A 23,270-nucleotide genomic window follows, 5' to 3' on the forward strand; every position below is an offset into this window, starting at 1 on the left:
ACTACAACTTTACATCCTTACGGTTTGTGCCCTCTGGGAAACTTTTTTATTTTTATTTCATTATTTAAAACAAACCTCATATTAATGATGGGGCTGCTGTGCATTAAAGCACTGTGCTACCAATCCACATCAGCACATAACTTTTGGTGAGGCTTTCTGCATAATTTATGTCCAAAGGAGAGTATGCTGATACAAAATTGAGGATTTAACCATGTTTACTGCTGCTTGCAATGATTAGATCATTTCATGCTGGAACTACTAAGCAAGTGTAGCAAGGTGGGCCTCTGGGTAACTGTTGAATTTACAGTCTTCTCTTAACTGGTCAGACATGAAGAACTTGAAATATGTTTTGTAGCCTGTTCTTTATATAGCATCATCAGAAAACCCAGATGCTTTAAATAAGATACTTGGGTGCCATCAGATGGACCTTTGCAAGAACTGGCAAGCAAAAACCATGTTCAAATCACAGGGTTTGCCCAATCATCACCAAATTGCTTGGATTTATAAAACTTCCTATGGTATTTCTTGAAAGAAATGTGTAAGAGCTGCATTAGGCCGCAGAAGAAGTTCCAAATATCACAATTTGTAGACAGTTTCAACACTTCTAAACATGACTGGAACAGAAAGGGCTTTAATTAAATGAGAAATCGAATCCACACGTGTGCTTCTGTTAATCTCTGGTTTGGCACATTTTAAATCGCTGCACACATTTCTATATGCTCTCCCTTCAGCCATGCTCTGGCATTAGGTTAAAAGTGTGTGCCAAGTGATATGGCCCAACTGTCTAAGAAATAAATATATGGGGTGTGTGGTGTCAGTGTGAGGAAGATCTAGAAGATTGAATAGGCCCCTAATTCAAATGCAGTATAGAAAGATAATTTGAGGGGAAAAAAAACCCAAAAAACAACAAAGAAACCATGTTTCATAAAATCTATTATTTTAGGTGGAAAACAGGGGCATTTTTTCCCTTACTGATGGATTATGGTAGAATTATAAGAAACAAATTCAGACTCATGCAGCCATCCAAAGAGAGTTGGCATCCAGCAGCACTAAAATGTTCACCATCTTGCACAGGTAAACTCTAGAAACGCTTAGTCCTTTGCTTTGAAAAGCATTTTCCATCAGGCAGTCGCTCTTGTGGCTCCTTCTCACCTTCCAGTTCTGCCTTCTGATGTTTGACATCTCGACTGAAGGGGAAGACTCCTATATTCAGAGTGGTCCCATCTGTCTTTTGACAGCACTGAAGGATTTGGGTAGCAGAATGTGACACTTTGTTTAGTTTATATTCTGTTTTCTGTCTAATTGACTTCTGTACCTGGAGGGTGTGGAGCGGGACAGTGAAGCAAAGGAAAAACTTGTCTTCACAGGTTGGGAAGAGTTGGGCTGGGTCAAACAGCTACATGTAATTGAGTCAGGCTGTTTTGAGAGGAGAGGTGGTTCCCAACCTCTGCCTCACAGGTAAGACTTTAAATTGTTAGACCCTACAGATCAGAGGGGAGATACAGGTTCCCACACAACCAAAGCATTAAGTTTGGGTGCTCCTTGTGGCATTCCAGAGAGCTCTTTTGATTTGTCCCTGAGATGACAAGAGGTGTAACCTTCCCCTAGACATCATCTTGTTAGTTTTGGATGCTTTTTCTGAAAGATGGGTGTTCACTGGTATATTGTATAGATTTCAGAAAAGGCTTCCAAAATTAAGCGATCTGTAGCATATACCAGTGAACATCAATCTCTCACCCACATCAGAGCATGGAGACTGCAAGACAAGCCATGTCTTGGGTTTTGTGTGGGCTTAATACAAGCTTCCCCTTTTGCATCCTTTGCTAGGAAAACAGAAACTGCTCTTCCCCAAATCCAGATTCAGTTGGGCTACGTCTTTTTTCAGTGAGTCAGAGCCTACCATGCTTCAATCTTAACACAGAAATTCCTGTTTACAAATCCAGTTTTCCAGTCCCTGATGCAAACTGATTAAGAAAAACACAGTTCCTGCATATGTTACTCCTGCACTTGGTTTCCTCAGTCATATCTACGAGTGAAATACATTCAAATGCCAAAAATACGTAGCGCTTCTCAAGTTGATTGTTATTAATAGTGTTCTGTTTGGGGTTTTTTAGCTGTAAACCTTTTTGAAGTGCTTAGTGAACAGCAAGAGGAGCAGCTTTGGAGGGGGGAGACAACTTTGAAATCCACAGAGCAGAAGCTTTAATCTCCAGTTGCGACTGACATCAAACAAAAGTGCAAAAACTCCCTTTGTTCTTGAGCACAAAGGGTGTGTTTGTTGTTTGTTCAGGGTAAGTGAAAGGCCCCCATGAAGTCCCACTGAAGATGTTTAATGAATCTGGCAGCCTCCAAGCTGTCTCTTCTACAGAGTAATCCTAACGACAGACCCATCACACATAATTTAACAGAGTGTGACACGACAATCTCTGCTCAGGAGAGACTACAGAGGGGGAATACTTTTATTACTCAACAGCACAAGCCCCTTAGGGTTGGTGTTGTGGAGCAGAACTCATGTTGGTGGTGGTCACACTTTCGTCTCTGAATGGAGGAGATTTATGTGCTCAGGTATCGGTTATTAAGCTTCTTAAACACTGACTTTGAAGTCATGGTTAAAACCAAGTGAATTGTACTATCTCTAGTGTAGAGGGGCCAGGATTTTGGCAGCCACAGCTTATAGTAGAGCTCAAAGTCAAGAATATCTAAGAAAGGAGGTCTGCTACCAAAATCAGGGCAAACAGGGACATGCATATTAGGGAAGGAAGGGAGAAATACCATCAAGTAAGAGTGGAACAATAATGGAAAAGACTATAAAAAACCAAACAACTGAACATTTCGTAGGCATCAGGTCAGTTAAGGATTACCATATATATGTCATCTTCAGTTCATCCTACTTGATCAGTCTTTGGTTGATTAGAATAGGAATGACAATGTGTGTGAGTTCAGCTGCCCTTGTCCTTTCTATGGTCTAACGTTTATAGCCTTTGGTATTGTGGAAGTTGGGCTATTTGCTGCCAGGCTAATGTTTGGTTGTCAGGGTAAGGATGTTTTGTGTGGCTAGGAGCAGGTGGAGTACCCACGAATGGTGCAGAAAGGACTTAAATCCTCTCTAGACTTGAGTGCTCAGGTGGGAGTAATATCTGAACGCATTGCTCTTCTCTCAGCAAAAGCTGTTTTCAGCTCTGTCTCATGCCGCATGTGTAAATTTGGGCAATTCACTTAACTTTTCTGTGTCATCACTTCTGTAAAATGGGCATAATCTTGTTTACTGACTTTGGGATAAAGTATGGAGTGGAGTGCGACTACTTACTGCAGCAAAGCCTGTGAAGAAGAAACCACTGTTCTCTTGGAGAACACCATGTTTGGGGTTCTTTTTTTTCCTACCTTCCTCATGACATAGATCAAATTTTATCCCCACTGCTGGATATAAATGCAAAATGCATTTGTACTGTAAATGTCAGCCACTCCAGGGACTGCTGAAGAGCTTAAGCACTACCTGCTGTTGCATTTGATCCCCATGCCAATTGCCAACTGGAGCCCCAGCAAACCATTATGTCCCAGGACTGATGACTGGGATTCAGACTCGGTGCCAAAGCAACGCTGATATCCTGGAATGCAATACACAGCCCCTTTCTAAGAGCTTCTCTGCCCAGCACCACTGTTTGAAATAGTTCCTTGTTCTCTCTTGAATTGCAAGCATATTGTAAGATCTATCAAAAATAGCAGTCCTTGTTTCCCTCCTTTCTTCCCTCTCCCCTCCCTTATCTAATCAGATGTCCAAAATCAAGTGCTTGTGTACTCTGCTGAGAAGCACAAGGGGATTAGGGAGTGACGGGTTTAACAAAACTGGCTCAAGGTTTTGTAAAATGCATCTTGGAGCTTGAGCTCTGAACGAGCCATAAAATTCCTCCCACAAGGCAGAAGTGAGGTTTCTGCAAGACTGGATCAGGACTTGATAATGCTTTTTTTTAGGTAATTTTTTTCTTGTTTTCTGAAAGGTGCTACAAAAACATCTGATTTTTGAAGATGCTGCAAGACTAACAATGACTTAATGTAACCATTGTGTAAAAAATCACAAATGTGTTTTACCACTAGCAAAAGGAACTGATTTCTGGGCTGCACGCAAACCATTTGGGGCAATTAGCATGTAATTTAATTTGCATTAATCAGCACAAGGTCAGCAAGAAATTAACTTTGGGTGTAGATTTTACATATAATGGCATATGAGAAGAAGGGAGGAACTGTTTTTTACAGGGCGTTAATTTGGAGTTAAGTGCATTCAGCAAGTTTTGCAGGGTTTGGCCTTGCAGAAGAAAGATGAATGATGTGGATTTGGGAACACTGAAAGCACAAAATGATGTGGCGATTTACCAAGCATTTAATGTTGCAATATGTAAACGCTTTAACAGACTTCTTGGCACTTGTAAAGATCAGAGTGCAGGTTTTGCTGAAGCATCGAACACACTGAACTAGCGCTGCAGGGCTGTGTGTGGCTGAACGCGGATGGGGTCCCACAAGGCTGGGTGCGCTGACCACGCGTTCGGCCAAATGATTCAAGAACACAGACAGATATCTCAAAAGCACAAATCTCTCTGCAGCTCCGCAGTATTACCTTACTGAGCTCTGAAGTGGGAGGAATTTAGGGAAATGACACACTTCCTTGTGCACCCATTTGGCTCGCCAGCCTTTTCCTCCACTGCCATTTAATTTCACAAAGTCTCCTGGGGCTCCATGAGCCTTTGGTGCTAGCAACGTGGTGAGTGTTGTGAGAAATCCACTGCTGAAGACACAGAAATTGGTTTTGACAAGTGGTATCTGAGAATCTGGTTATGGGAAATGAGATGCTGAGGAGTCTGGTGGTGGTTGGCTATGGTAATGGGGTAGATAAAATGTATATCGCTGATGTTATGCCTTTTTCTTTGAACGAAAAGCATTTATCAGTTGTGGGGCATGGAAGGTATCTGAAAGTGAGTTTCTTTTGGTACCTGTCTTTTTTTCCAGAGCATAATCTTAAGGCACTTTGGAGGTGCCACACATACATCTCTAGTTCACGTACATCTTTGTGATACCAGGGTTAGAAAGAACCATGGGCAGCATTGCATAGCCCATTTCAAGAAAGGATGTCATTGCCAGGTCTGCACCCACTGCCTAAATATTCTGGAAACAGGATCTAGGGGCAAAGTAGACATGGAGACCTCTCATCCTATTATTTATACTTAACTGAGATGCTGAGGTTGACTCTAGTTCACCTATGCCTCTTGCCTAGTCAAAGGGAGGTCCATGATGGGTTGAACTGGAATTACTAGGGGGGGAAATCTGACTTTCTCTGTTGACTGTTGGAGGAAGCCAAAAGTGACTATGCTCTTGAGCTTCTTTGTTATGTACCCACAGTTAGGTGGCATTACTCAGGCCAAAGCATTTCTGAAGGAACCAGCTGTACAAAGAGTTTGGTCATGCAAAGTGCGGTCACTTTGGGACCAAGTATTAGGATCCAGTTTGCTCACAAACTGGGATCATATCTTTATCAGATAGCTTGGTTTTGCTTGAGCCTTCCTCCCTCTGTGGCTTAGGATACGCTTACATCACCCACTAAAACATTCAAGCTACTAGGAACACTCACTGTACTTGCCACGGAAAAAGCTATTTGCAAGTGGACTTACCCTACTTCTCATGCTGCTTCCATTGGTCCAGTAAGATTTTGGTATTGTGACACTCTACAGTGTCAAGATATCCTCAAGCAATGTTTTCTGTAGTTAGCTCACTCTTAAAACAATGTATGATTAATTTTTGAGTTACATAGCAGACTAATAAAAGTGAATTTGAACTCGATACCTTTCTCTTCAAAAACTTGCGCTCTGACATTTTAAAGATTCCATTAGCCTAGAACTTCAGTTTGGTCAGGTTTTTCATCAGGGGTTTTCAAATGCATCCATCTTCTGGGTGTTTCCACAGGGTCTGATTTATTTCTTCCTCCCCACAAATCAACATCCTAACTCTGAACTACAGGCCCTATGAAACTCTGTGAATTTGGGCACTAGAATCACCAAAAATCACTAGCCATTTTTTGACATCTTTCACAAAATTGTCAAGTGTTGGATGTCATGAGAAACGTCAAAGAAAAATGTGCTATGTAGTAAATCTAACCGAAGATTTATATCCCAGCTCTTTCATTTTAATCAATGCTAATAGATTTTTAGAGAGAAAAAGAAAGGAAAAAAGAAAGGAAGAGTATCCTTTGGATAAAAAATGTTAGGTAGGGAGTTTAAAGTATTAAAAAAGTGATGTGATTTTTTTTTTCTATCATGCCATAAAATTAATTAGGAAGATAAAAACTGCTGAAACAAGTGTTTGTACTAATTCATTTATAAAATAATAGTAATTTGATAGGTAGACTTTTTTGTAGACTTTCTTCAAAGTCTGACTCAGTATTATCAGATAACGAATCAAGAGTTCTCAACCAGTATTTGAAACCGAAGATCACTTATCTGTTTCCCTTCTATATAGGACAATGCCACGTTACCTTCCTTTTCAGGCAACTTGATGGATGATGAGTTGTTCTATTAAGCCTACGTTTCATGCTGGACAGTGTAGGAGTAAGGTCCACTTTTCACATCGCGTTCCTTGCTAAAGGTTCTCTTGGTAGATGCATCCACTCATCTAGATCACAGATCTGAGAAGTTAAACTCCGTCCTCATTTTCGCTTCTACATGAATTTCTGTTGAGCATCACTTTCTCTGGTGATATCTTGTTTTTAAATATCCACATTATTCCCTGGTGTTGGATACACTCTGTGGATGTGTGAAATGAACCTTCTGCGTAGAGCACCATAAGGTCATTTTAAAATAGGCTCGATAAAACTGTTAAATGTGGTTCTGCTTCTAATTTTAACTGAAGAAGATGAGTAGCCATTAAATTCTCATCTGTAATTATTAACGTTTTTCACGTTCATTCATATGTGTTAATGTACACAGTTTATATTTTTGTATATACTGCACAAGTTCACTTTCTTTAGATTGTGCTCACAAGAACACAAGGTCTTTGATACACCACATGGCACTTCTAAAAGTGATGATATAAAGATATTCCTGTTTAGACAGAGCAGGTTCTACTTATACCTTAAACAGACTTTAAATTAAAGCGGAAAATAAATGATTCTATAACCAGCTGTGTTTGTTCTCTCTCTCCCTTCTTTTCTGTCTCCTTCTCTCAGATCTGGTGCTCTGTTGCCTCCTCTGCTTCTCTTTGCTCTTTTGATCAGCTTTCTCCTCCTTCCCTTTAGTTGCGGGCCAGATGTTCTTATGACATGTAGATCTTTCCAAATAAATTATTTGCTTTGTAGAGTAGCCATGTCTGCAATCACAACCTGGCCAGTCGTAAGTTGTTTCGAGTGATGTATTGTCTTTAAAAACCACACTGATGTGTGTTTATGTGTTCGAAGTTGTGAGTTGGACAAGCTGCAGTTTTTGCCCCTTCTCTGTCGAGGGAGGGGGAAGCACCAGAGCACATTAAGTAAATAAGGGGGGGTGTTGGTTCCTTCTGGTGCCTCTGTCTTCCAGATGCTGAGATGCAGAGTCAGCACTGCTGAATGCTAGAGGGAGGCAGCGCACACCTTTTCTAACGGAGAGAAGCAGTGGATACCAGTAGTGCTGTGTGCTTTAAATACGAAACTTTTTATTCCCCTGCTGCCCAGATATTAATCTTCAGCATTTACGCAACATTTTGTACTTCTGCATTTTCTGCCTGTGCTATTCAATTTTTATGATGCTCCCAGATAAAAAAGTAAGGCTAGAAAAGACTTCTTGCATCATCCAGACTGACCTGTAGGTCTGTAAGTAATTGCTACCCCCATGACTCAGAGAGGAAAGCTAGGCTAGCTAGATCTACCAAAACAGACAAAAGAAGATGTGGGCAAATGTTAGACTGTTTTTGTTGACTGCTTAAACAAAAAAAAACCCCTATGATTTGCTGCATCTCTACTGCAGGAGCTTGAAAATAATTTGCCTTTTCCTGCGCACAAAGATGACACCCGCAGAGACAGTGGGTATGATTAACGCACAGAGCGCATAAAGAGTTAGTATCCAGCCTGAAGACAGCGTGGTCTGCACACGTGCGACTGCCTCTACACGTGATCGATATGGTTTTATCATGAAATTGTATTAAGATACTTACTGGTGAGGAAGTGTGTCTCTGTGACTTGTGTTTTCGTAGCCTGTAACAGTAAAGAAAGTTCTCCACCTGTATGTACGCGCATAACACAAATGGCAAACGCAGGACTGTCTAATACCATGTGGCTACTGCTCTCCTGATAAAAGTAATATTGTCAGATTGCTGGAGTTTGGGACCAAATTCGATCTCCCATGTACTCCCATCTTAAAGGCTGTGTAAACAAAAAAACAAAAGAGGAAATGGAGACGAATATGCAATAATTTGTTCTAAAACCAAACAAAAGCCTCAATAAGAGCAGAGGTGGAGCCTAATGAGGTACAACCTATTGAGCTATAGCCCATTTCTTGCTGTTCACATTCACCAGTGAAGCGGTCTGGAGTACTCTGGTTCTAGCAACACCTGGTCTCGCGCTCCACAATTTAAATAGCGTGAGGCAATGAGTGGGTCATTGTTCTAGGAGATTTTAGAAGGAGATACCTAAATGAACTGTCTGCTTTCTCAAAGCATGCTGGAAAGAGTCCATGTGCTCCACTTCTGAATCCAAGGCCAGTTTCCTTTCTACTTCAAACTTTGCGTCGGTTGTATCTGCTTCAGACCTGGAAGTCTTGCCTAGCTGCAGCTTGACCGCCGTAGATGTCCTGCAGGCAGCTCACAGCTCCGTCTGGAAGTGCCAGACGTGCTGAAGGTATCCGAGCTGCACTTGCACGGCGGTCGCAGCGTGTCCGGCGCTTGCAGTGCTGTGGAGTGCAGGGACATGCCCTGGCGACGCTGAAACAGAAACATGGGATTTCTCGGCACGTAGGTGGGATTCATCTTGCCTAATATATCTATCTAAAAGTTAGGGATCTAATCCCTTTGTAGTCAACGGAGAGAGATGGTAATGCTCTTTAGTATAACTAATCTCTCCTCAGTGACAATAGAGAAACCCTAGATGACTAGCTTAGACTAATTGCTCAACTTCAGAGGTGGGATTTAGCCGTCTAAAACAGTAAAATGCTATCAGATTAAAGAGTAGCTTTTCACACCTATACAAAACAAACGTGATTTGAGCCTAAATAACTACACAGAACAGCAGATAACCGAGACTTAGACTGCAAGTCCCTCTTGTGAGGAGAAGACGTATTTTATATGTTTGCACGACTCACAATAATACACTGTTTTATATAGCTTTCAGTGGTCTGTATTATTGTCACACTGCTCTGGAGTTTATTGGGTTTTTCCATTTTAAAGATGTAGAGGTGAGCAAGAGGTTAATTGGCCTGCATAAGATCTGACACGGGGACATGTGGTAAAATGGGAAAATGAATCAAGGCTTTCTATTCCTCTCATGATTGCACTCATGATTTTTGGGCTGTTGTCCTGGACACTTGTCCACCATTTCTCTGTCATGAAATATAGTTCATTGCTTGGCTGGCAGAATTGCTTGCTTAGTGTAGCAAAATGCCATTATATTTTGGGCTTCTGAATATTTTAAAAACACTGTAAGCAAATGGAATGGTCAAAGAATAATCTGAAGTAGAAGTAGAGAGCATAAGGTATATTTTTAATTGATATGATTTTTAGTTGATATATTGGTTTGACACAGAAGTTTTGATCATTTTGCCTCTGTAAATGATTGGTATTCCTGTGGCCCTGCAAGCATTTGCAACATCGCGTAATTAGTTTAGCAAACGCATAGGCCATATGTAGAAGGTTGGTTTGGGTTTATATTAAATACAGGGCAACAAAACTATTAAAATTCTACTGTATGTAATTTGTGCAGAACATTCTGCAATATATACATATCAGTGATGAATCTACCACCAATTTTCATGTTAAATGTTGAATTTAAACTCCACAGCTGGACTTTCATCTTGAAAGAAGCCAGACAGCCCTGTGCATCTGGTTTAATCTTCCCTTTAGCCATATTATTTTAAAGGCAGTCCTGCTTAGTACATCTTACAATTGAAAAATAATACTCATATTCCCTCTCATCCTCAGCAGCTGTGATCCCTCTGCAGATGTTGTTCTGTCAGACGTTTCATTATGTGTGATAGAAAGCATAGGTTCTTTTTGTCTGTCTGTGTTACCGCTTTGTGGATTTTATTTTCTTTTTATTTATTCCTTTGGCCGTAGATAAGTCCTTCCATAATACTTCACTTTATTTCCTATTGCTGCTGCTTCGCCTTCTTTCTAAGCACAGAAACGATCAAGAACTTGCAACCGCGCGGAGCTGCCCAACAGAAGCCCATTGATTCCCCACCAAAGGGCTCTGTGTGAGCCATTCTACTCCAGCCTGAAAAGCAAGCTTTGTTCCCTCAGCTGGTAGTGTCTTAAGATGCTGATCCTTGCCATATTTTTGAAAAACTGTAGCAGTTTATCAGACTGTTTGACACTTCCCGTTCAGCTGTATATTCTGTAGCATACTCTGGTATTCGCCTCTTCTCATCCATCAGTCTCACGAGCGCGAGACTGGTCTGGAGCAGCCCAGGCGTCACGGTGAGTTATGCTGGGCGAAAGTCATTTGGAGGCAAACAGCGAAGGAGGAGGAATCTGGACTGGTGGTGGCCATGCCTGAAATGGTAGTAATGGATTTAGTATTTGGGGCAGGAGGTATGGGATTTGTCATGTTGGCTGAGTATTTTCCTGGCCGCCTTCCATGACTGTTCAGATATTTTTAGCATGAAGTACAAGCTATGTTGTGTCAGTTGACCTTGGAGCATGACATTTTAACATGGAATTGGTTTGAATTGCTAATCATTAAAATGATTTATTCTTTTTTATTACAAGAGCAACTAGATCCCAGTCATGTTTTGCAGATGAAAAGGGAAGCAAATTGAAACCTGTCTTCTCTTTACTTGCAGTCCTTCATGATATCCATGTTTCCTAAACTACCGTCTTCAGCTCTTTCTGTCTACCTCTTTAAAAGTAGATTACGCCTAGGTTTGTTTTTTAACTTGTCTTTTGGTCATTTGACAAATATTATATCAGAATGACTGAAACTAATCCCAAGGTCTCGCAGTGCTCAACGAGAAGTGTAGAACAAAAGGATCGCTTCTGTTGCAAACAATTTATGACCTTAATAGAAGTTTACAGCTGCTATCAGGAAGGCAAGATCTTGCTATCAGTGTATTTATACTGGTCGTTGCTCCCTCTCTGCCTTCATCCCCAGACTCAAGTTTACCAAAAAGATCAAGCCCCTAAATGCCAACTTGTGTTGAGGAATTAGAAGCGGTAGCACTGCATCAGGATATTGTAGCAGTATATTTTAAGAAACTAATATATAATGTAGGAGAAGAGGCTCAGATCAACCACAGATATAGCCAGAAGTCTATGCAAGTTTGACTTCAAGTTTTGAGGTCCAGATCTATTTCTATCTTAATGTATTTGACTCCTACTGGGCTTTTAGAGTAGTTATTGGTTTTGGACAATTTGCATTTATTGAGTTTTGCATGTTCTTCTCTTAACAGGACCTTGGAGGAAATTACAGTCATTTTTAAGATGCATTTTACTGTCACAGTAGTGCAGAGAAACCTTTGACTGAAAAAAGCATCAAGGTCTTGTTGACTTTTTCAGCCTACTAAATAAGCACCTCCTCAAGTATCTGATGTAGACTTAAAAAAAAAAAAAAACAAAACCAAAAAACCCAACAGTCCTCCTGCCTCAGAAGTAGCTGCATGGTTTAAAGATTTACCCAGCAAAAGTTGAAATCAAGATGTGAAAATAAACCTCTCTTTCACTACCTTGGCAACTGGGCAGACCACAGCCTGTTTCTACAAATTATGTGGCGGATCTCCCAAGTAGGGCCAAAGAGGCTGTTGCCCTGAAATCAGTGTCACGGTATAGTTCCTTTCATACATAGGAAGTGAGTAAATCACTGAATAATGCAACACCCTTTCCCGTCTGCGAGAACTCTGCCAAAGCCAAGCCTAAGGGTCTGGGCTAAAGCAAATTCAGTTACTTGGTAACCGAGTTGCGTTTTGGAGGGGTTAAAATTGGAGGGATTTTGGACTTGTGTTTTGGAGGGGTTAAAATTGCCAAAAAACCCCCTGAAAACTTGAAGAAGATCCCCAGGTGCCTGCATTAATACTCCCCAGTCTCTCTGATGTGAGCTGGCAGGTCCCATAAAGCCACTCAGCCTTGAACGGGGAAGGGAAAGAGGGAGAGAGCAAGAGCTCCAGCTGCGACTCCAGAGCCCCAGAAAGAGCCTCTAACCCAATTCCCTTAAAGTGCACAAGCCTCACGAGCCACAGCATCTGTTTGCCACCGTATTCGCCGAGTTCGCAGGGCAAACAAAAGATCCATATCAAGCATGCATCCTTCCGGGGGGGAAAGCCTTCCCTCATTAGCCCATAGATTTTCCCCCCTTTTAGTTACAGATTTTTTTTTTAATTTTTTTTTTTTTTTCTAAAGGAGGGGGGATTTTGCAATTTTTTTTTTTTTTTTGGATGGTAATTAAGAGAGCTAACACCAGCTAGGCTAGAGTGAACGCAAACAAGACCCCTATAGGCAGCACAGTGCATTAATGTAAAATATGCCCAGACAACATAACTTGTCAGAGAGGATTATTTCTGCTTAGTGAATCTGCAGGGGCCCCTTTGCTCCACCACTCAGCGTCTGCCTAGAGAGAGAAAGAGAGAAAGAGTAGCCATTAGTGAGTAGCTACTGTGGCATTGATGTTTGAGCGCACTTCTGAACTGGCTTTTGTTGAGAATATCGGTGCAGAAAGCATGCGCTGTCCCAAATCCGCTGTTACTATGAGAAATGAGGAGCTGCTTTTAAGGTATGTTGTCTCCTTTGTTTTAACGCGTGCTTTCGAGTTGCCTGGGCCCGCTGCAACTATAACCGTGCTGTGTATTAAGTAGTTTCCCTATTTAAAGGAAAAGACAGGCATTGCTGTGTGCAAGTAGCGTTTTCCACTAGTTAGAATCGCACATTTCATGTATGACGACAAATGTACGGAGAGGGCAAGGAGGAAAAAAAATAAATATATATATCTTTTTTTTTTTTTTTTCCTCTCCTTTCCTATAAGAGAGCTGGTATTTCTTTTATCACCTCCTTTGCAATATTTCTGCCTGCTTCATTATTATGCACTGGGCATGGAATAAGCATGGAAAAGCTCAGGGAGACTCCATATTAGAGCTAGTGCCCTAAATACCACTTTAATTTTCACTTAGCCTATGCAAATAGTTACTAATGCTCTACCTAGTCTTTACCACTTGAAGATGCTTTAAAAATATCTAAATGCTCCCATACGTGGGATTACACATATATTCTTAATCTTCCAAGGTTTAGCGGGGGCCAGCATCGACTACTCTTTTCAGAGAGAGACACACACACACACGCAGACACACGCACACATGCACATACACACAGAATTATGCTAGAATTGGCACCCCGCTTTGAAAAATGTAGTCTTTTGTTTATTTGCTAGCAGACATCGTAGCGTTGAATACATCTTTTGGTCTGACAATGGGACAGCTGAACAATGGTGCTGTCAAACTAGCTTAATGTGTGTCTGGCGATGGGGTGGTTTGGGGTTGGGGTTTTTTTTCCCCCCCTTTCCTTTTCTCAGCCCCTTTTTCATCTCCCTTAATCTTTTTGTATATACGGTAGAATATGAAGCGTATTGCCTGTTTTGTGACGGTCGTTTCATTTGTTATCTGCTGCTAATAGTGCAGGGAGGGGGAGGTTTGCATCTCACAATTATGCCTATTGCATTAAGTTGGAGATTTATTACTAACCTCTCCTTTAACTGTGGCGAGAAAACTTATTGATTCTGAAAGCTTACAATACGGCTGTCAGTCTGGCAAATAGAGAGTTGCCAAATGTGCCCTTGCCGGATTTTATGCCTGATCATATCAACTTTAACTGCTGTTTTGAAGATACTGTTTCTAATTTTGTTTAGGTAATGAAAATGCAATAAAAATGATAAATCAGATCTCAAAGTGGGAGCCCATGCTACTTTCCATTTTTATAATCCAGCTATTAGCATACGTTAAGAATTTTTAAGGTCAGGCAGAATAATTTCCCTGGATGATTCCTATCCCAAAATCTAACAAATTATTCATATGACATTTCATGAATTATCTTTCTGTTTAGACAGCCGTAGTTTAGCATTAGAACAGTTAACAATTTTGGGTTTGAATTTGGCAATATGCTCATGTACCTTATGCATTATGAAAAGAAATTGTTATAAAGCTTTTGAAACATTTTGAGTTACTACTTGGACAGCAGCCTGTGTCTAAAATAAAATGAATTGACATCAGTCTGTGGAGTTTCTGAAACTGTTTAAAGTCTTTAGATACTTTACACGTTAAGTAAATATATTACTTTTAGCAATAATTGTAGTCATTTTCTGAGAGTAAAGAGAGATATTTATCAGTGGTTTCTATTTTTTGCTTAGATTAAGTAATTGTAGGGGCTTTGTGCTTTTTTTTTTTAAACTGGATTCTGGTGCATGATTTATATGAGTTGAGGGGGGTCTCTTGGACCCCTTAAATAACAGAAAAAAAAGACATTAAAGATTTATTGGTAGCGGTCAGAGATCTCTAAAGCATGTATTTTCAACAACAACAACAAAAAAACGTTTTATGGGGAGACTCTGAGTACTTGCTGTGCTTTTTTGCAATTTTTAATTGTAGTTGCGTCTCCTTCCCTCGTGTGTTGAGATGGTATAAATCAATAGGAAAGAGTTTACGTGAACAAAAAGGTAATATCGCATAAAATACGCTAGAAGCCTAGAGGTCATGGATTATCAGGTAGAACTTGCATGCTGCGTGTTGTGCATAAACACGAAGAAAGCGAGGACGGTGGTTAATAGAATGGGACCATGCTATAATTCACTTTCTTGGAAGAACTTCTTTCGAGACAAACATTAACTCGTTCACAACTGCTCTGCTCTGCCGGAACTGGAGAGGGGGGATTTTTATTTTTTTTTTAAATCAAGTTCTCCTCCTTCAGCCCAGGCGTTCTAGCAGCTGCTGCCCTTTGTGAGTGGCAATAAAGTGAATCCCTCGCTGTCGGTTACGTGGAAAAGCCCCTTTAGGGAATGCCCAGAGTAGGGTCAATGCCACTTTTGTAGCAGACACCACCAGCCACCTACCCAACCATCGCTTTTAAGGACTGTTCAATACTAAAAGTGTTTCCTAAGCCCTCTTCTCACAGGTGAGTTCATAGTAAACTTACAGTAGTTGCTATGTTTTCAGATGAAATGCCGCATAAAATACAGATACCACAGATTTTTGTCTTGGCTCGCCAATTACTTTGTTCTTTTCCAAGGGTATTTTCTGACATTGCGTTCACATCAAAGACTAATTTTTGAATTATTCTGTGTGAACCCTACTCCAAAAAAAAAAAAATCTTTCTCTGCATATTTACTGAAATATTGCTTTTTGAGCCATAACAATTATTATTAACATCAAAGGAGGTGCAGCAAATCTGTAACACAAGCCATTTCTTTGCATGCTTTTATTAATAAAAGTGTCGGCTTTTGAGAGAATATATAGGTTTAGAGACCTTCTGCATGCCCATCGGAGGCGTCCTTGGCATCACCTGGTTTGAATCGCACCCATTCACAAAGCGACGCGGTGCCTCGCAGTTGTCAAACTTGGCAACGGCTGTTTCCACCGCAGCGCTAAGAGAGCTAATTCAGACTCTCCGCGAGTTGTTACTTGTTCTTGCAATGACCAGGTGTAAAGTCGAAAAGAAAGACCGTCCCCGGTCCTGTCTGTCAGAGCAGGATAGGTCTTAACCTGGGAACTGGCTTTCCATGCCGCCATAGGAAATGGAAGTGAATTATATTTATTTATTTAGCCTGGAGTCTTTGTCTATATATATATTATTTTTTCAGATTCATGAACCACAGTCTCTAACATCAACATGTTAATATTCTCTTTGTTAAATGAGAATAAAAATGAAGTGTTTCTGTTATCAAATTTAAGTATATAAGATTGCAAACTATACCTTTGGGGCTGAAAAACAAAGGAGAGCATTCAATTAATATTCATATCTAGAAGTTTTACTGCAAGTGTAGATTGTGCTTGAATACTTAAGAAGTCATTCAGGAGTGAATCAATACTAATTATTGTAATCAGGAGGGTTAATTAGCTGAAGATGCTGCTGATGGAAAGTTCACTGCTTACAGCCCTGAAAACACCTAAGTTGATGAAATCTGAAAGCAAGATGTCTAAGAGGACTTTGCATGGCGAGAAAAGCTTGGCTTTGCTTTGGCATTTCAAGAGCCAGTTGTTCCAAAGGGGAAACACCGCTCGTACTTTGTGTTTTGCATGATATTAATTCACAGAGTATTAGAAGATGCAACTAAATCTGTCTTGAAGATATTTTGTGGTAGCTTCTCATTAAATGCAAGTACCATTCTGGATAACCTGTGCTGTCTCTCCAGCATTCATTTGTAGATTACCATAAATTAATATGGATAATCCTATGCAGTTGAAATCTTGCTCCAGCACTGTTATTTGGAACAGGTTTGGGGTTTTGGGTTTTTTTTTTTTTTCACCATTTGTGTGCAGGCATGGGGTGTTTACATGGTATATGTCCATAAATTCCACATGCTCTGTATCTAATACGCAGGTACACATCTGTGTGCATCTGTACACGCACACGTGTGCCCATACCTTGAAACATCTTTTTTCATTGAGGGTGTTTATGTCTATAGTCCTGTGCCCTCAAAACTCCCACTCAGTTTCCATCAGCAAAAAGAGTATTAAACTACATGTAATTCAGAGGACAGTTATTGAACAAGTAGTTCATGAAATTTGAGTTTGATGATAAGGAATAAAGACTGAAAAGAAACGACTGAAGAAAATCCTTTTCTTTTCCCTTAATTAGAGCAGTTGTGTTTCTTAAAGTGAGCATTACTGCATTCAAGCACAATCTAGCTATACAAAATCTTTCTCGCAGGTGAATTGCGAGATTTTTTTCTTTAATGCTGGGTGGTTTAGTTTTTCTTTTCCCTTTCCCCCTAGTTATATCTATTGAGTTTATAACCAAGACGAATGTCTGAATGTTTATTCAAGGGAAAAAAAAAAAAAAAAACAAAAACCAAAACCACCCACAAACCCCCCTCTCAGTCACGCGCACACGCTCCCATAAACTCCCCAAAGTCAAGCGGTGCTTTCAGAAGAAAGAAATTCCATTTCAACACACATCCTTCTTTCCTCTCTAATGACATTAGAGATTATCATGTGCAGGTGCTATTTATCTTTGCAACTGCTTTCCTATGACTGTTTTACTGCTTCCAACACATTTACTTGTATGTCAGCCATAGAAAAGGTAACTGAAAATGGCAGCTGGTGAGAAAGCATGTCGCCATGCCTGGAATGACATGCATTATCGGGGCAGCAGGAGTTGCTGGCTCTACAGCCCATTTCTACTTGACCTGCGGAATCATTGGCTGCCTGGGATGGTGATGAATCACTGGAGTTTATGAAACAGGACTGCTGGCATCCTCACAGAGGAAATAAAAATGGGATTTTTTTATTTATTTTTTTTTCTCTAACACTTGCCGTGGCAAAAAAAGCTTTTTTTGGGGTTTTGTTTGTTTGTTTGTTTGTCTGTTTTGCTTTTGTGTTATTTCACCCTGCGGCGGAAGTAAATGTGTCAATTAAAGTCGCTTTAATACTGTTCTTCGCAAGTTAATGATGCGCTGAAGGTTAACTATATTGGATGGAAAGCGGAAGGAATTTTCTCAAATTTGGGGTAAATCTTGATCCGGACCCTGATTTTCTCATCTCTCACTCCGGTCTTGAGACTGAGATAACATAACTACTAATCAGCTCGGGCAGGATGTAAAAGGATTTTAGCCGTCCTCACGCACAACTTTATTTTCTCTGCTAGTCGAAGGATCAGTGACCATTTCGTGGGCTAATATCAGACAGATCCATCTTCAGGGTGTCTGAACTAATGGCTAAATTGACATTTCTGGAAAGCATCGGCTCCCAAATTTGCACTCCGTTTCTAGGTGGTTCGTGAAATTATATTATGCATTAAGCCCACATTACCAGATTAGGCTCTTCTGAGCCGGTGCTTGTAGGAAAGTATCGTTGGTCTGTAAACCGGGCAGTGCACTGCCACAACTGAGACAGTGCGGATCACAAGCTGCCCTGCAAAATGCAGCCAAGTAAAAATGATCCTCCCATTTCAATTAAAACACCCAAAATTGCGTTTGGGGGTGGGGAATGGAGAGAATTACTTGCTTGTCTCTCCACGTAGCGTACTCTCTGGCTGATGTGTTAGCCTGCGTCCCTTTTTTGGGTAAAATAACCTAATTTTAAGTTAACTCTCTCTGATTCAAAGGAAGAGGGTTGCCAATAAAATTGCTTAGGAAGTTTTAGGTATGGCACTTAGACGAAGATACTGCTTTCTGCCTGACATCAGAGAGGGTTTTTCCGGAGTCTTACGCTTTGCTGCCTAAGCTTTTTCTCCACTAGTTTTGAAAAGCAATTTGCATGCTCCCATACGCTATTAGACTTTTTCACCTTCCTCCGAATAATTCAGCAGCGGCTGCTGCCGGACGCTGGAGAGGCTGCAGCACTCTCGTTATTTAAGGCACAGCTTTCCGACGTCCCTGCGAGGCTTCAGAAATAGAGGAGGGCAAACTTTTAGTGGTGAGAAGGGGTGGCATCGGGAAGCGTTGCTTGTGCCCTTCGGTGTGCGAGGGGTAAATGCTGTCCTCGCTCTGGAGTTCCCATGGCAGCAAATCAGCAGGTCATCTTCAAGAGCAGCCTCTGAGGATGCCAGACAACAGTCTGTCACTGGGAGGAAGATAGAGCAGAGGGTTGGAGGGGGGAAAAAAAAAAAAGGTAGAAAATCAGAGCGAGGATATGGGAATTTGCTATCCCTTTTAGAGAAATAGAGGAGTGAAGAGAAAAGCAAGGGCACCTGAATGTAGATCATCTGGAAATGGAACCTTGCAAGCGTAGATAGCTGTGGATGATACGATAGCTGTGTTGCGGAGTGAATTTAAGATTCAAATCCTGCACCTGCTCTCCCTGGAAGCTGCAGGTCAGCATCTGAAGAATTGAGGCCCTCTAGAAAGGAAACGGTGAATTATCAGAAAACTTAAATTCTTGGAGACTCGATTTTCAACTGTAACAACCTCTTGGTTTCATTTTCCTTCTCTTCTGCCTAAAAATGATCTATTTTCAGCTGAACTGTGAGGAAGAAGCTCACTCTAAAGCTTGAGAATTTGCCTGCATCATTTCAGCCCACATTTAATTTTAATGAGAGAGTTATATAACCCCCCTTAAAAATAACAAAACACTAACAGAACTGCATCGGCAACATCAGGTGTTCTGCAGTGCTGCTCCAGTGAATCATATGGAGATTTGTCTGTGCACGGCTGATGAACATACATTTAACTCAGTTAACCCCCGCCCCCCGAATCCAGCAATCCAAAGTGGCCAAAATTTTTCTTAAAGAGTCATCCTGACAAAAGGATGCCAAACTAGATGCCTGCCCTTGGAACCTCGTGGTTTCAGCATTTTTCCCTTACAAAATTGTGTTATCAATGGGTTTGGAGTTTTTTTTAAAAAAAGTTGCAGATGAATTATTGTGACTCTACTGAAGTGAAACATTCCACGTTAAAAACAAAGTTGGTTTTCACGTTTTGCTTCAGAAGTGAAAGCCAATGCTCATATTCGTTGTACCGAGCCCCAAACCTCTGAAATTGTTAAGAACAGCTCGTCTAACAGGCAGCTCTGGGAGTAATAAACATATGACTTCATCAATGTTCCTTTCAGAGAGAGAATTTGGGGGAAAAATGGAATCAGCGATTTTGAGCCTGTTGTTAAACATCTTGGTTCGGATGCAGTCCTTGACTCTAGGAAGTCCCTCAGCCATGGTTTGCTGGAAGGTGGGAAGGATCACAATGCGTTTGCCGTACACATGCCCTTTGCATCCATTACAAGCCATCATCAGAAGCAGGGTCACGGACTAGGTGGACCTTTGGATCTGACCTATGTGGCAATTCTTACATGTGCATTCAAGGGGGGAAAAAGAGGCCGAACCAGGCACGGTGCATGTTTGAATGCCTTACAGTTACTGCAGGAGCCTCTTCTTTCCATCCTTCATGTCTAAAGTTTAATGGGTTCTGTCTGCAGGAAATAATGATGTCAAAGAAAGATAGTTACTTTACATATTAGCGGGGTGATTGTTTGTTATTTTTGAGGACAAAGATGTATGCTAGGCACTTCATGAACAAGTGAAAAAAAGACCTGTGAAATTTCTTACCTTAAAGATGTTACAATTTGAGCGGAAGTTGAGATCCAATCGTTTGCAGTGAAAAGGGAAAAAACCCACATGGTAGAAGTGAAGTGAAGAACGGAAGATGGAGGTTAACCTTCTGAAGATCCTGCTGTTAGGAGTGGAGTGCAGTAGGCTAATTCAGATATCGTTATAAACTCTCCAGATTTCTTTTTTTTTTTTTTTAAATAAGTCTACTTTTGGCTTCCTGTCTCTTTTGATGTTCCTTACCCATCCTCTTGCCTTGCTGATGCCACCTTTGAACTTCACACCTGCCTTTGCCCATGGCTGTTGGAGTTGGAGCTGCCCTCCAGCATTGCCTCCTGATCCAGCCTTTTGCTGTATTCCACCCATCCTCACCATCCCCTTCCCTGATCCTGCCTCTCTCCCAATAACCAGCCTCGCTAGCTGGGCAAAATTCTTCAGAAATCTCAACTTTATATAAAATGAGGGAGGGTTTTGTGTCTCCTAGGAGTTGTTCCTGTGGGTTTGGGTGGGGGGAGGAGGTTTTTTTGTTATGGTGGGCTTTTTCCCCTGCCCTGTGAAGGTGTAAAAGTGGGGCTCTTGCATATTCTGAGGATGGAGCAACACAGACAAGAGCACCACACGTGTGATTCCTCCTATCCTCAGTAATGCAAGACTATACTAGATAATGTAATAGCCAAATCAAATAATATTAAGTTCCCTCTTCCAGGGTTGTTTGGAAAGGTGCCTTTTTTAACCATAAATAATAAACCTGGTGCCTTTTTTAACCATAAATAATGAACCTGCTGTCTAGTAGGAAATCAGGTCTGCCCAGTGCATGCAGTGCCCCAGTTTCTCTCCTGGTTGGGTAGTGGTTGCTGATGGAATCAGTCAGCGGGGGAGAAGATAAGGTAGTTCATAAAAATAAATAAAAAAGCAAAAAGAAAAGAGGAAAAAAACCCAATCAATGCCTGTTGTCAAGTTGAGATAGGACCCGGTTGACAAAAGCCTTGGTCTGGTGTGTGCCTGTATGCACAGGCACTGCCGAAAGGCAACACCTACACGTCAACGTGATGCCCTTCCATAGGGCTGGACATAACTAACAGGACGGTCAGACTTGGTCTTGCAAATATTTACTTGCTACTACTTTGCTTTAGTATTTGCTAAACATAGTGTTGAGCACCATGAATAACCCAGCTGGAGGAAACGGTACTGGCCAGGTCCTGCTCAGCACCAGCACTACGCAGGATTGGACCTGAGGGTCGTGATTGACTATCCCAAGTATTTGCATGCTATTAACAAAAAGTAGGGTGTTCCTCCAAATTAAAACAAATTAAAGGACTTTCCTAAAAGCTCTCCATCACGTGTGGCGTCTGCCTTGTGCCATAAAATCTTGCCTAATTGTTTTCGGAAAGATTGAGTTATTACCCGCAAAATGGAACAAAGGCCGTGTACCCACAGTGGGATGAAATCACCTCTTCAGTGGGATGAAATAGGAAGGGGGAAAAAAAAAAAAGTGAGTGGGAAGTTTTACTATAGCAACCAAGTTTACATAATATCAATGTGCTTCAAGTGAAAGTTCTAGAAATGCTTAATTTGAGGTACCTTTTCACAGGGCTAATTTTAAATGACGTTTATTTCTGAAAATTACTGATTAGCTACAATAGCCTACAGAAGTGGGGGGGAGCCTCACAAGCGGCTAGGATTTGAATACTTAAAATTCATTGATCAGCTTTAACCAATAATGTAATTTTCTTTTTAAAAGGGTTTCGGTTATATGGAAATTGTTTTATTTCTCAAAATATGATGAAGACTGTTGTGCGTTTGGTTTCATAAATAAAAAAATCCTTTCTGAAAGGTTAAGGCTTCATAACGCAAAAACTTTATTCCAATGTTAGATCTAACGGGCAAAGATGGATTCGTTACAAATAATCAAAATCTTCACAAACGGTAAACCGGTACAGAATCAGGTCCATTACTTTTCACCACTCAGAGAAATGCACTGCTTTTTGCTTTAATTGCTTACAGCTTTTACACCGTTCTTTAGCTCTGCCCAAATGCTTTGTGTAACTTGTGCTCGTGTGCTTTGCTTTTTTTCTTCTCTTTTTTTTTTTCCTTTTTTTCTTTTCCCCTTCTTTTTTCCCTCCCCCTCTCTTGTCCCTCCAGAAGTCTGCTACTAAAACCTAAAAACTGATGGGCTTCCTCACTTATAGGCAGGTAGGCTCACGTTCCACCACACAAACCAAAACGCTATTATTCTCTGCTATTAGCCATGCTACTACTTCCAGGCTCGTGGTTTGCCTGGAAGGTTATTTCTTTGTGAAAGATAGCGAACACCTCATTTGCATTCACTAACGCTATCTGGACCAGATTTCTTTTTCCCCTCGCATTAGTGGAAGATCCTGAGCGATTCCACTGAAGTCATTTGAGCCCGCTCCAAATTTACACCGCCGTCGCTGAGCTCTGCTTCTGCCGCCTCTGTTAGAAACTCGCTTTGATGCCAGAGATAAGCTGAATCCTGAGCATGTTCATTGGCTTAGGGGGGAATAAAGCAGAGGATTTGAACTCTCTTCATACTGCCTCGCAGGCTTGGGAGAGAGTGAAGTCATTCGGAAACTTTCCCTTGAAGTGCTTCCAACAGTAGCATTTCCTTGGCCCAAGACTGGGGGGCAAGTTGATTAAAAGAATGGCAATTAAGGAAAGGGTGAGGAGGGGGTCTGGAGAGGGGACGTGATGTGAGCTCCGCGCTGGATTGGGCCACAGTATCTGGAAGGGAAGGGGGTGTCTGCTCTCTTTGTCACTCGCTGAGTGAGAGGCACGGGCAGTGATGTCAGAGTGAGCTCATACGCTTGACAGCAATCTACCACTCAACCTGTCTTTCTCCAGCTGAACTTTTTGCG

General features: G+C 41.2%; 1 protein-coding gene across 10 annotated transcripts in view; it reads left to right on the forward strand.

Moving 5' to 3' along the window:
* The window catches only part of CELF2 (CUGBP Elav-like family member 2), a 577,644-nt gene that overhangs the window by 294,147 nt on the left and 260,227 nt on the right, over nt 1-23,270 (forward strand). For 2 of the 10 annotated variants that reach the window (XM_054819549.1, XM_054819542.1), the window contains exon 1: nt 12,746-12,925. The exons of 6 other annotated variants lie outside the window; for them this stretch is intronic. In XM_054819549.1, coding sequence (XP_054675524.1) covers nt 12,819-12,925 — 107 coding nt within the window. In that variant the 5' untranslated portion in view covers nt 12,746-12,818. Of the gene's footprint in view, nt 1-12,699; nt 12,926-23,270 lie in introns of those variants that run through there. 2 more of the 10 variants (XM_054819531.1, XM_054819557.1) reach the window with 2 other exon arrangements.

Source organism: Grus americana, chromosome 1 (assembly GCF_028858705.1).
Source record: "Grus americana isolate bGruAme1 chromosome 1, bGruAme1.mat, whole genome shotgun sequence".
In the NCBI taxonomy this organism is placed as follows: Eukaryota; Metazoa; Chordata; class Aves; order Gruiformes; family Gruidae; genus Grus; species Grus americana.